This window comes from Armigeres subalbatus, chromosome 2, assembly GCF_024139115.2.
Source record: "Armigeres subalbatus isolate Guangzhou_Male chromosome 2, GZ_Asu_2, whole genome shotgun sequence".
Taxonomy (NCBI): Eukaryota; Metazoa; Arthropoda; class Insecta; order Diptera; family Culicidae; genus Armigeres; species Armigeres subalbatus.
The window spans coordinates 235,197,545-235,211,475 of record NC_085140.1 but is presented as its reverse complement, the minus strand read 5'-3'; the positions used below and the strand labels follow the sequence as shown (position 1 = coordinate 235,211,475).

The window sequence follows — 13,931 nt, the reverse complement described above, 5'->3', positions numbered from 1 at the left end:
CTAACGAGTTACTAATTGTTCAGCTTCACCGTCCCAAGAACTGATAAAAATTACACAATGCTTGCCTGGTGCATGCCCACCGTAAATTGGTTAAAGAACTGCCCATGAAATACGGAAGGAAAAATCTCTGGGAAATGTTATAAGGTGGATTTTGCTTTTTAAGTATATTTTGTCTCTTTCGTGTGTTTACAACAATATAACAATGTATGTTATATTGTATCACCTGGAAACATTTAGAAATCATCGCAAGTTGTACGCCAATCTTAATACGGTCAACTGGATATGCGACAATCATAAAGACAGATTGGTAAAATCAATCAACTCAACCAATAAGTAGCTATAATCCATAGGTTAATGAAAAATCCAGAACTGGTCTGAAATATACGTTGTTACCTTAACAACTGCACTCGGACATGATATTATACAGTTCATAGGGGATACTGAATCAATAATGACTCTGGATTTTGGAGTTCATGTTTTATCCATCCAGAATATAATTTAATTGCTTGCATAAAGCAGGCTAAACTTATAATCAAATATTTATCCACAATCTGCACAGGGTTGTGCCAATTCATCTGCCCGTAACTGTCACCCAGTGATGCTGCAGATAAAAGCCTCGACGTGACTGGCCGGTTGAATCGCGTTTTTTCTCTCTCCATACAACGAATCCTCTATTCTATAGCATGGTGTGTCTAGGCCAAGTGACCGATATACGAACGAGCGCCGGTAACATACGGCTACGCGGTCACCAAAGTGTATCACCGACCGGACGGACGGACGAACGACGACGCAAGCTGGCCAATCAAACCGAACGCGACCGGGCGGTGCAATTGAGCGACATCGACGCGACGGACGGGTGGGTGATGCGAACCAGTATGAGAGTTGATACCTATGGAAGGTGGAGGCAATCAACTATGTACCTACTAACACGACAACCAGCAGCCGGCGGCGGTCACTCGCTCTCATCGTTGTTGGTTGGTTGGTCCACTTCTTTGTGACTGTTGAGATATTGTACACCGAGGCTGGTTTGGATTAGATGTGGAAAATCAAAGTTCAGCATTAAAGGTTTCAAGAAGACATTTCTTTGAAAAACGAAAATTCCACATAACCCGATTTAATTTTCAGCATTTTTATATTTAAAATGGATCTTATATGATCTAGCACTACAATACTCACAGCAACAACGGTGTACAGTTTCATTGATGGAATTGAAAAACTTATGATTGATGTGGTAATCTAAACTGTTTGATAGTGGAGTGGTTCTCACCATATGTAGATTGCGCACTATTTTTGCCTGCACATTTCAAACTGCTCCAATTACGGTTCTTGTTCGTATTTGGGTGACATGCTTTCACACCGCCCAGTAGTGGTTGAAAACTTATGTATATATTCTGTATTTGAAAGCCACAGCTCTCGAAATTTGAATTCAAAATATTTCGTACAAAACAGATTTGCATAAGCATGAGTAGCTACTGCTGCTTCTATTTAGTTGAGTAGATCTTGCAAAATTGTACAGAGAATCAGGTGGATAGGACTTCAAACAATTCCGGTAGCTAATGTATTTTCAAACAATTATGGTCTCGTCCTTACGGTACATTGTTGGTTTTAGTATGCTACTTGTGCTGCTTATTGGCGTTTATTAATGGTTAGTACAAAAAAGGATGCCAATGAAAATTAGATTAGCCAAAACTATGACCCTATACCAAATAAGAGTTCAATCAAACTTGACCCTTTAAGGCGCAAGGCGATCGTCGGAAATATTTTTAACGTAGATAACCATTGAAATCATTAACATTAAACATATTTTCGCGCATATAAGGGTTATTTTTTTTTAGAAAAGTCCAAAGTCTCAAGACATGCCTGAGACTCAAAAACCTACTAAGCGTAAGTGATATCTTTCAAAAATTCAGATGATCTCAAAACATTGACCGAAGAGAGATACAACTAACCATGTCCGATTGGGCACAAATTAGAAATAGGGGCAGATTTTTCTAAGAAAAAAAAGCTATTTCCATAAAAAATCATATAAAATGGTGGTTTTGAAAAGAACCGATTTATTTGCCATTTGCAAGACGAAAAAGCTCTAATTATGCATTCCTTTGTATAGGAAGTAAAATCGTGGGATCCGCCGACCTATGTGTTGATGGGTACGGGAAATCAGTTGAAAGAGCGTTAAACTGCTGAGTGCTGATACGAGCCACTGCAATTTCTCGGTTAACAATGATATAGAAATGCCAATCGACTCGAAAAATCTCCAGCAATTTGTCGATTTAATTGAAACTCAAGAAAATTTCAATTCTTGTCACACCTAGTGAAAAAAATCAGAACCAATCAATCCCGTTTATGCATTTTCACTACGGACATCAGATTGATGTGAATAACGGTCCTTTTGGTACATGGCAAGATTATCTTTGGGAATGAAAAAACTCTAAGCTGCAGCCCAATCGGGTTACTCAAAGGTAACGTAGTGGTAGTGACGTAGCTATACGAATTGGATGATATTTGACATCATAGTTTGTGTCTCTTTCAGGATTTGCAGAAATCGACCCGTAACGCTGGTTAGACACCTTTACGTGGTGTGTTACGGAGTAAGATTTACCACGGTTACATTGCCAGCTACAGGCAAATCCTGCCCAACGGATACCTTCCTCATTATCCAACTCCGTGGTACTTATGAGGGTGTCGCTAAGTCGGTGGCCTCTCGTTAAGTAAGTACCACATCAACACTTCCTTCCTCTCCCTACTTAAGCTTAGTATGCAGTTCTCAAGGAAAACGGTCAAGGAAAATTTCGATTTATTACCAAAGGAATTTTGACAATTAAAAACAGTAGGCGAAAAACAAAATATTTTCTGTGTTCATTCGTTAGTCGATTTGGTGGTGTTGCGAGTCAAGCGGAGCAAATACAGTACCAAACGCAAAAGCTTCATGGTGTCTGAGAGCTGCTTTATTCGCAACCGACTTTGTGAATCATTTTCGTTATGCCCATCGGTGAACGGAATAGATTCGATTCATTGGTAGCTTTTTTCGTAAAGGCAGTGCCACCGGTCTTCTGGAGCTGCCATAGCCGCGATATTCTGCTGTGTTTCAATCTAAATCTTTTTGCAGATTTTGTATCCAGCTCTATTTGAGGTAAAGCCGTCGCGGCTTCACTTCCGTTCCCTTGTCGGGATCGGCTATCGGCAGTTCATCGAGTGACTCCTGGTACTACACTGTTTTACAGCAGCGATGGCAACTTCTGGCAACGATGACTTCTTCTGTATTCCAATTGATTGCTCGTGACATATAGAAAAACTCCTCGCAGCTCGAACAAAATCATGACTTCAAATGACCAAGCGCAAATTATTCCAAAACAAAAATCTTGTGGATCGATGAAAAACGAATCAATTAGTGCAGTTACTAATTGCTAGTTCTTATCTCATTATATTATACGAGTAAACATTTTCAAAGCAAGGGTACGATGAAAACCATGGACTATTTTACTGAGCAAGAGCATCTGTATTGAATAATTGAATATTTGTTCAGCTCGAATAACATAATAAACAAATCACCGACCAATTCCCTAAACAGTTTGGTTTTTGTTTCTTGACGAGCCTGGATCCAAAGGCGACCATTGACCAGCCCACTCCAAAGTTGGATTTTACTGACTTCTCTAGTTCGAGCAATGCTTTCTTACCATATTGACTCACAACTCACACCCGGTTTTTTTTGACTCAATTATTCCTCCAACTTCTCAGACACAAATGGAAAAATGGAGTCCACGCTACGGCTACCGCAATCATCTATTGATGAACATCGCCTACGATCGCATATCAGTTCCACATGGATTTTAGTCATTTTCAAATTTGAACCTGTAATTGTCATATTTCTCATTCTTATTGTGACCGTTCAATACGAATATTTATTTAATTAAAAAATAAAAACAAAAAACCTTTTAGTTTGTCCCATATGCCAGTGTAGTCGTTGAGCTTCCAGATAAACTTCTGGGAGAAATTTTAGATTAGGTTAATTTTAGAGGTAGCATTCCTGGAGAAATTCCCACAATAGTTTCAGGAGGAGTTTCGGAAAGAATGCCTGGATTAATTCCTGATCCGAGATCCTAGATCCTGATCCTAGAGAAGTGCTGGAGGATTTCTTGAGGCAATTAGTGGAGAATTTCCTGAAGCAATTAGGTGACCTATTCCTGGAGGAGTTCCTTGAAGAAACCCTGGAGAAATTTCTGGATGAAATCACGGAGGAGTGCTGGATAAATTCCTAGAGCAATAAGTGGAAATTTTTTTTGAGGAATAAGTGGATGAGTCCTTGAACGAAGTCCTAGGTAATAGAAGCAATTAGTGACGGAATTTCTGAAGAATATCCTGAAGGAATTGTTGGAGAAATTCCCGCAGAAATGCCTAGAGTAATTCCCGGACTAATTTTAAAAGGAATTTCCGGAGCAATTATTGGAACAAGCCCTGAAGGAGTTCCTGGAGAAATTCCTGAAGCAAATGATGGAGGAATTCCTGAAGCCATTAATAGAACTATTTCTGGGAGAGCTCCTGGATCAATTAGTGGACGAATCCCGGGGGCAATTAGTGGAGAAATTCTTCCTCCGAGAATTTTCTCTGAAGATTCCCCTAAAAATTTCTCCAGGAATACCCCCAGCAAACCGGGAATACTCCCAGGAAGAATTCCTGGAGGTATTTCTGGAGAAATTTCTGAAGGAATTCCGGGAGGAATTTTTGGAGGTAATCCCGGAGGAATGCCTCGAGGTATACTCGGAGGAATTCCTCGAAGTAATCCCGGAGGAATTCCTTGAGACATTCCTGGAGGAATTCTTGGAAGAAATCTTGGGAAGAGTATTGGAAGAATTTCTGGAGGAATTCTCCGAGGACTAATTGGAGGAATTCTTTGAGGAATTCCCTGGGAAATTCTTGGAGGAATTTCTGGACAATTGCTCAAAGGAATTGATTCGAGAATATCCCAAAAATTCCTTGGGAAATTGTATCAGAATTTCCAAAAAAATCCTCCTGGAATTCCTCCGGGACTAAATTAAATTATCCGAAAATTACTCCATGAATTCTTCCAAGAATGTTTTCAGGAAGGAAGAAATCCTTCGGGAATTCCTCCGGAAAATCCCTCGGGAATTTCTCCGGGAACTCCTTCGGGAATTCCTCCGGGAATTCCTTCGGGAATTCTTCCCGAAATTCCTTCGGGAATTCCTCCGGAAATTTCTTCGGGAATTCTTCCGGAAATTCCTTCGAGAATTCCTCCGGAAATTCCTTCGGGAATTCCTCCAGAAATACCTTCGGGAATTCTTCCAGAAATTCCTTCGGGAATTCCTTCGGAAATTCCGTCGGGAATTCCTCCGGAAATTCCTTCGGTCCGGAAATTCCTTCAAAAATTCCTCCGGAAATTCCTTCGGGAATTCCTCCGGAAATATCTTCGGAAATTCCTCCGGGAGTTTCTCCGGGAATTCCTCCGGAAATTTCTTCGGGAATTCCCGGAGGAATTCCCAGAGGAATTCCCGGAGGAATTCCCAGAGGAATTTCCGGAGGAATTCCCGGAGGAATTCCCGGAGGAATTCCCAGAGGAATTCCCGGAGGAATGGGAGGAATCCCCAGAGGAATTCGGAGGAATTCCCAGGAATTCCGGAGGAATTCCCAGAGGAATTCGGAGGAATTCCCAGAGGAATTCGGAGGAATTCAGAGGAATTCGGAGGAATTCCCAGAGGAATTCGGAGGAATTCAGAAGAATTCGGAGGAATTCCCAGAAGAATTCCCGGAGGAATTCCCAGAAGAATTCCCAGAGGAATTCCCAGAAGAATTCCCAGGGGAACTCCCAGAGGAATTCCTGGAGGAATTCCCAGAGGAATTCCCGGAGGAATTCCCGGAGGGATTCCCAGAGGAATTCCCGGAGGAATTCCCAGAGGAATTCCCGGAGTAATTCCCGGAGGAATTCCCGGAGAAATTCCCAGAAGAATTCCCAGAGGAATTCCCGGAAAAATTCCAAGAGGAATTCCCAGAGAAATTCCCTGAGGAATTCCCAGAGTAATTCCCTGAGGAATTCCCAGAGTAATTCCCGGAGGAATTCCCAGAGGAATTCCCGGAGGAATTCCCGGAGGAATTCCCAGAGGAATTCTCGGAGGAATTCGGAGAATTCAGAGGAATTCGGAGGTAATTCGGAGGAATTCCCAGAGGAATTCCCGGAGGAATTCCCAGAGGAATTCCCGGAGGAATTCCCAAAAGAAATAAAAAGTATATGTGACCGCATTTAATTTTGAAGGAAAGTCTTTTTACTTCGATGAGATGCGTCGACTTTGTATCTAGCGTGACACTAGAAAAAAGCGCTAAACCTAAAAGTGCTAAAAATAAGCTAAATAAAACAATTAAGACAAATAAGACAAAAAAGACAAGATAGACAAAATAAAACAAAAAAGACAAAAAAGACAAATAAGATAAATAGGAATAATAAGAAATAGGATAAAACGAATATGACAAACATGGCAAATAAGACAAATACGGAAAATAAACCAAAAAAGAAAATAAGTAAAATAAGATAAGTTCCAGGATTTATTCCGGAAGTTCCTTCAGGATTTTATCCCGAAGTTCCTCCAGGAATTCTTCCTGAAGTTCCTCCAGAGGTACCTCCAGGAATTCCTCAGGAAGATCCTCCAGGAATTCCTCCGGAAGATCCTCCAGGAATTCCTCCGGAAGATCCTCCAGGAATTCCTCCGAAAGTTCCTCCAGGAATTCCTCCGAAAGTTCCTCCAGGAATTCCTCCGGAAGTTCCTCCAGGAGTTCCTCCAGAAGTTCCTCCAGAAATTCCTCCGGAAGTTCCTCCAGGAATTCCTCCGGAAGTTCCTCCGGAAGTTCCTCCAGGAATTCCTCCGGAAGTTCATCCAGGAATTCCTCCGGAAGTTCATCCAGGAATTCCTCCGGAAGTTCCTCCAGGAATTCCTCCGGAAGTTCCTCCAGGAATTCCTCCGGGAGTTCCTCCAGGAATTCCTCCGAAAGTTCCTCCAGGAATTCCTCCGGAAGTTCCTCCAGGAATTCCTCCGGAAGTTCATCCAGGAATTCCTCCGGAAGTTCATCCAGGAATTCCTCCGGAAGTTCCTCCAGGAATTCCTCCGGAAGTTCCTCCAGGAATTCCTCCGGGAGTTCCTCCAGGAATTCCTCCGAAAGTTCCTCCAGGAATTCCTCCGGAAGTTCCTCCAGGAATTCCTCCGGAAGTTCCTCGAGGAATTCCTCTGGAAGTTCCTCGAGGAATTCCTCTGGAAGTTCCTATAGGAATTCCTCCGGAAGTTTCTCCAGGAATTCCTCCGGAAGTTTCTCCAGGAATTCCTCCGGAAGTTCCTCCAGGAATTCCTCCAGGAATTCCTCCGGAAGTTCCTCCAGGAATTCCTCCGGACGTTCCTCCAGGAATTCCTCCGGAAGTTCCTCCAGGAATTCCTCCGGAAGTTCCTCCAGGAATTCCACCAGAAATTTCTGAAGGAACTTCCGGAGGAATTCCTAAAGGAACTTCTGGAGGAATTCCTAAAGGAACTGAATTCCTGGAGGAACTTCCGGAGGAAATCCTGGAGGAATTTCCGGAGGAATTCCTGGAGAAACTTCCGGAGGATTTCCTGGAGAAACTTCCGGAGGAATTCCTAGAGGAACTTCCGGAGGAATTCCTGGAGGAACTTCCAGAGGAATTCCTGGAGGAACTTCCAGAGGAATTCCTGGAGGAACTTCCAGAGGAATTCCTGGAGGAACTTCCGGAGGAATTCCTGGAGGAACTTCCGGAGGAATTCCTGGAGGAACTTCCGGAGGAATTCCTGGAGGAACTTCCGGTGGAATTCCTGGAGGAACTTCCGGTGGAATTCCTGGAGGAACTTCCGGTGGAATTCCTGGAGGAACTTCCGGTGGAATTCCTGAAGGTACCTCCGGTGGAATTCCTGGAGGAACTTCCGAGAGAATTCTTGGAGTAACTTCTGGAGGAATTCCTGGAGGAACTTCCGGAGGAATTCCTGGAGGAACTTCCGGAGGAATTCCTGGAGGAACTTCCGGAGGAATTCCTGGAGGAACTTCCGGAGGAATTCCTGGAGGAACTTCCGGAGGAATTCCTGGAGGAACTTCCGGAGGAATTCCTGGAGGAACTTCCGGAGGAATTCCTGGAGGAACTTCCGGAGGAATTCCTGGAGGAACTTCCGGAGGAATTCCTGGAGGAACTCCTGGAGGAACTTCCGGAGGAATTCCTGGAGGAACGTCCGGAGGAATTCCTGGAGGAACGTCCGGAGGAATTCCTGGAGGAACTTCATTCCTGGAGGAACTTCCGGAGGAATTCCTGGAGGAACTTCCGGAGGAATTCCTGGAGGAACTTCCGGAGGAATTCCTGGAGGAACTTCCGGAGGAATTCCTGGAGGAACTTCCGGAGGAATTCCTGGAGGAACGTCCGGAGGAATTCCTGGAGGAACTTCCGGAGGAATTCCTGGAGGAACTTCCGGAGGAATTCCTGGAGGAACTTCCGGAGGAATTCCTGGAGGAACTTCTGGAGGAACTCCTAGAGGAACTTCCGGAGGAATTCCTGGAGGAACTTTCGGAGGAATTCCTGGAGGAACTTTCGGAGGAATTCCTGGAGGATCTTCCGGAGGAATTCCTGGAGGATCTTCCGGAGGAATTCCTGGAGGTACCTCTGGAGGAACTTCAGGAAGAATTCCTGGAGGAACTTCGGGATAAAATCCTGAAGGAACTTCCGGAAAAAATCCTGGAACTTATCTTATTTTACTTATTTTCTTTTTTGGTTTATTTTCCGTATTTGTCTTATTTGCCTTGTTTGTCATATTCGTTTTATCCTATTTCTTATTTATCCTATTTATCTTATTTGTTTTTTTTTGTCTTATTTGTCTTTTTTGTTTTATTTTGTCTATCTTGTCTTATTTGTCTTATTTTTCTTGTTTGTCTTAATTGTTTTATTTAGCTTATTTTTAGCACTTTTAGGTTTAGCGCTTTTTTCTAGTGTCACGCTTAGATACAAAGTCGACGCATCTCATCGAAGTAAAAAGACTTTCCTTCAAAATTAAATGCGGTCACATATACTTTTTATTACATCAAAATTATCGTTCGAAAATTTCAAAACTATTGTCAGTTGGGTTTTGCAAAATTCGGTTCCTTTATGCCTCAAATCATCGGAGAGGTTCTGAGAAACGAAAATTTCAGTTGTACAGTTTTTCAGTATTTTAGAGCTTAATTCAAATTTGGGAAATAGTAGGTCCACGAAATTTTGTAGGAACATTCCTTGATAAATTTCAAAGAGATTGTCACTTGGGATAAGCGAAATTCGTTCCCAATTCCGAGATATAGACATTTTAGTACGAAAATGGCGCTCTACCGCGAGAGAGCTTCCCTCCCTTCCCTTAATAATATAAATGGTTAAACTATATACTGAAAATCAAGAAAATGTGCGGCAGTTGAAATCGATAAAGAACTAAAAATCTACCCTACATCTAGCTGGTAATGAACTTAAAAATAAAATTAAAAAACCAAATAATTTTTTTTTTTAAATCTACTCTACATCTCTATGCCGATAAACCCCAGTCCCTCAAACACACATCGGCGTTTACAAGTACTCCTACATACCTAATCACCAGTAATTACTTTAAGGATATATACCAATAATTGAAGCATATGGCAACATACTCTACGTTCGGGCAATATCACGTTTTTGGATTTCTAACGAATGCAAAGCATCTTCCTTTGAATAAAACTTCATGAATTTCCAAAATGGTATCCGAAAAGTTTTTCGATTTTATTTGGTTTATTATGTATTGTATATTCCACCCCTTAACTTCCCAGAAAGCACTAGCAAACATTTAAAAAAAAATTACATATTTAACCTGTTGAAATCAGAGCGTAGCGTACACTTCAAATTTAACTAATAAAATAGATCCCATTGAGAGGTACTTAACCTACTGCCAAGCCCTTTTATCCCCTACATCCTCAAGATCGAATGGGTAATGCACTATTGGGAACTTTGTTCATTTGCTGACAGAGAAAGGGTGTTTACTTCTCATTGGAGGTGCACATCTGATCGAGTGTTTGTTCCCCGGTGGCTCAACATAGTCTGAATGCCTGCAAAAACTGTGAACTATAATTCTTTGGAAACTCAGCGGGTTCAAGCGGTTTGGTGTAATGCCTTACTAACCAGCATTTAAAAACCAAGCAGCGAATAATCAATGAAAGAATTCGGACCGGAACAATCACAGAAAACTACAGCGACGATTAGGGACTAGTGATTAAAAGCTCAACTTTACTGAGTGCGATGCCCTGAAGGAATGCAGTTTTGACATCGTACCGGTGCAGGAAGTGTGTTGGAGAAGATCAATGGTGCGAATGTTTGAAAGTAATCACACCATTTACCAGAGCTGCGACAACACACACGAGCTGGGCTAGGAACAGCTTCTATAAGTGAAAATTCATCATACACGCAGCTCAAACGTGAGTATGACAGCCACTCAAGCTCCGCATTCAGAACATGAATAGGATCTTCGAACGTTCAGGTTGGCCAGAAGCTGTTTAAACTGACGATTAGAGAGTTCAGCAATCTTTTCTTGACGAATGAAACAGCCTCATTAACTTCGCCGCTTCCAAGAGCAAGGTCATTCACAGCACATACTTCCAACATGGCCTTTCGTATTGCTATATTTGAAGACAAACAAGTGGAAAAAAGAAGACCTGAAATGAATCGAAAAATAAAAACAGAATCGAAAAAATTTATCAAAACGTCACTTTACTTGCGGAATAATGCATCAGTGCATTATTCCGTAGAGGAAGACGTCAGCCTGTGTTTTCTTCACTGGAACACGCCTGCTATTGCCTAATCATTCGATTTCCTTGCCAGCTCCGTACTGTTCAAGAAATTTCACTAGCGTATTCGCTCCTTGACCATTACTTGTCCTATCTTTTTGCACAGTACTTTAGAAGTCCATACCACCCTTAAAGGGGAAAATGGGCGTGGCCAGGAGTAGTAATCCTCATGCTTTTGTTATTTTTGTTTAAGACTGGAACCAAGGACCACTCCTCTTCTTGATTTCTGATAGCATTCTAGACAAGGATTTCAAAAGTAAAACACACCGTAACAATGCTAATGCTAATGCTTTCAGAATTTGCAGAAATCGCTCTCAATGGATAACGAAAAACGACACCGAGAAGTGATGATTATCGTTTATTTTGTGTTGGAGACCACACAGCTTTTTCCAACAAGTTGAAATGCATAATCAGAACCAGTGCTTCCAGCGTTTGAAACTTTTTCACAGAAATTTCTTGTCTTTCGTGTCTGCTATACAGGGCAGGGATTGACACGAGTGGTACGATTTTCACGAAGTCCGTCCAATTATTTGGTTTCGCCGACGGCATTTAAATTATGAGACGTAACTTTGAGAGGATGGTAGAAGCCTACATCAGATTGAAAAGCGGAGCTAAACGGATTGGACTAGTCATCAACACGTCATAGACGAAGTACGGGTAACCAGAATATCGGACAGTAAGCAGGTGAAAATGGAGAACGATTTGCAAACCCTCCGCGCACTGCGTGTTTGGCGACGTGCATTCATGGACCGAGCTGAATGGAGAAGACTTTTATGCACTACACAGGCCATTCCAGCCTTAGCTCAATAAAAAATAAATAAAAAGGGTGACTGTTTCATTCTCGTTCGTATTCAATCCCTGGTCTCTTTATTAACATTGAGCAAATTGCTTGCAGGTCAGCCGAATCAAGAAGCCCCAGTTGGATGGACCTTGAGTCTTAAACCGTGGAAAAGGGATTAGCACGACTCATCGGCCACATCGCCGCTGACATCAGAATCCCTGAAGACACCATCCTCAAAAATGTCCGAAATAAAGTGAAAAAGCAGAATCGGAAGCGACGCGAAACCAAACGCAAATATATATATATTTTTTTTTTTTTTTTTTTTTTTTTAACTAATTTTATTTGCTAATTATCTAATACATGCATTCATCTCTTAGACTAGGTGTTCCGTGTTTTCTTAACACTATCATCCTTATTTGATATGTTATATTTGTAGTTATTATTAATACATTTCAATTGCCTCTGGCAGTTAGAATTTTTCCTCTGGTTAAATTGAACCATGTAGGAATTACAATGTTTTCTACTTAAACTAAACTTAACCTAATTTATACTAAGGGTACAAGGAGCTAATCGTTGCAATAGAAGATTGCAACGATTTTTGTCTGAAATTGGAAATTATTTTGTTGGACATTTGTTGCAATGTCTCAATATTAGAAATTCTATGAAGTTCATTGGTACTATACCACGGAGGCAACTTCAGAATCATTTTCAGAATTTTATTTTGAATCCTCTGAAGTGCCTTCTTTCTAGTATTGCAGCAACTAGTCCATATTGGCACAGCATACAACATGGCAGGTCTAAAAATTTGTTTGTAAATCAAAAGTTTGTTCTTAAGACAAAGTTTTGATTTTCTGTTTATAAGTGGATATAGACACTTAATATATTTGTTACATTTGACTTGAAGGCCTTCAATGTGATTTTTAAAAGTTAATTTTTGATCTAGCAGAAGTCCTAAATATTTAGCTTCGCTAGACCAATTAATTGGAACCCCATTCATAGTGACAATATGTCTGCTAGAAGGTTTCAAATAAGAAGCTCTCGGCTTATGTGGGAAAATTATAAGCTGAGTTTTGGAAGCATTCGGAGAAATTTTCCATTTTTGCAAGTAAGTGGAGAAAATACAATTAATTGCGTATTATAGAAATAGTAGGAGAAAATATCCAAACTTTTTTGCAATCTACTACAAATGACACGAAGGCTACGCCCTTTGGCTGAGAGACCTGTGTCATCTGCAAACAAAGATTTTTGACACCCTGGTGGTAAATCAGGTAAGTCAGAAGTAAAAATGTTATACAAAATGGGCCCCAGTATGCTGCCTTGAGGGACACCAGCCCTTACAGGTAATCTATCAGATTTAGAATTCTGATAGTTTACCTGCAGTGAGCGATCTGATAAATAATTTTGGATCAGTTTAATAATGTACAGAGGAAAATTAAAATTCATCAATTTTACAATCAAACCTTCATGCCAAACACTGTCAAATGCTTTCTCTATATCAAGAAGAGCAACTCCAGTCGAATATCCTTCAGATTTGTTGAGCCGAATTAAGTTCGTAACTCTTAATAACTGATGAGTGGTTGAATGCCCATGGCGAAAACCAAATTGCTCATCAGCAAAAATAGAATTGTCATTAATATGAACCATCATTCTATTTAGAATAATCTTTTCAAACAGTTTGCTTACTGTAGAAAGCAAACTGATTAAGCGATAACTAGAAGCCTCAGCTGGATTTTGTCCGGCTTCAAAATTGGAACAACTTTGGCGTTTTTCCATTTATCTGGAAAGTATGCCAATTGAAAACATTTGTTAAATAAATTAACCAAAAAGGATAAAGAGCTCTCAGGAAGTTTTTGATAAGTATGTAGAAAATACCATCATCACCCGGGGCTTTCATATTTTTAAATTTCCTAGTAATAGATCTCACTTCATCCAAATTAGTTCCCAACGAAGGGTCAAAAACATTATCTTGGTTGAGAATGTCTTCGAAGCTTCGTGTAACCTGATCCTCAATTGGACTAGTGAGACCTAGACTAAAATTATGGGCACTCTCGAACTGCTGAGCAAGTTTTTGAGCCTTTTCGCCATTTGTTAATAAAATTTTATTTCCCTCTTTAAGCGCTGGAATTGGCTTTTGAGGTTTTTAAGAATTTTCGTTAATTTCAAAAGGGTTTCGAACTGGGATCCAACTTCGAGACATTATTCTCAAAGTTGGTATTTCTCAGAATAGCGAAACGTTTTTTAATTTCATTTTGCAAATCTCGCCAAATAACTTTCAACGCGGGATCGCGAGTTCTTTGGTATTGCCTTCGCCTCACATTTTTAAGACGGA

At 40.9% G+C, this 13,931-nt stretch overlaps 1 protein-coding gene across 1 annotated transcript in view; it reads left to right on the top strand.

The window, feature by feature from the left end:
- The window catches only part of LOC134215799 (sericin-2-like), a gene marked incomplete at its 3' end in the record, with an annotated part of 40,820 nt that extends 33,544 nt beyond the window's left edge, over positions 1-7,276 (top strand). Inside the window, exons 2-3 of the mRNA XM_062694913.1 lie at positions 683-974; positions 6,686-7,276. Of these exons, the coding sequence (XP_062550897.1) occupies positions 683-974; positions 6,686-7,276 (883 nt within the window). The remainder of the gene's footprint in view (positions 1-682; positions 975-6,685) is intronic.
- Positions 7,277-13,931: the final 6,655 nt, after the last annotated feature.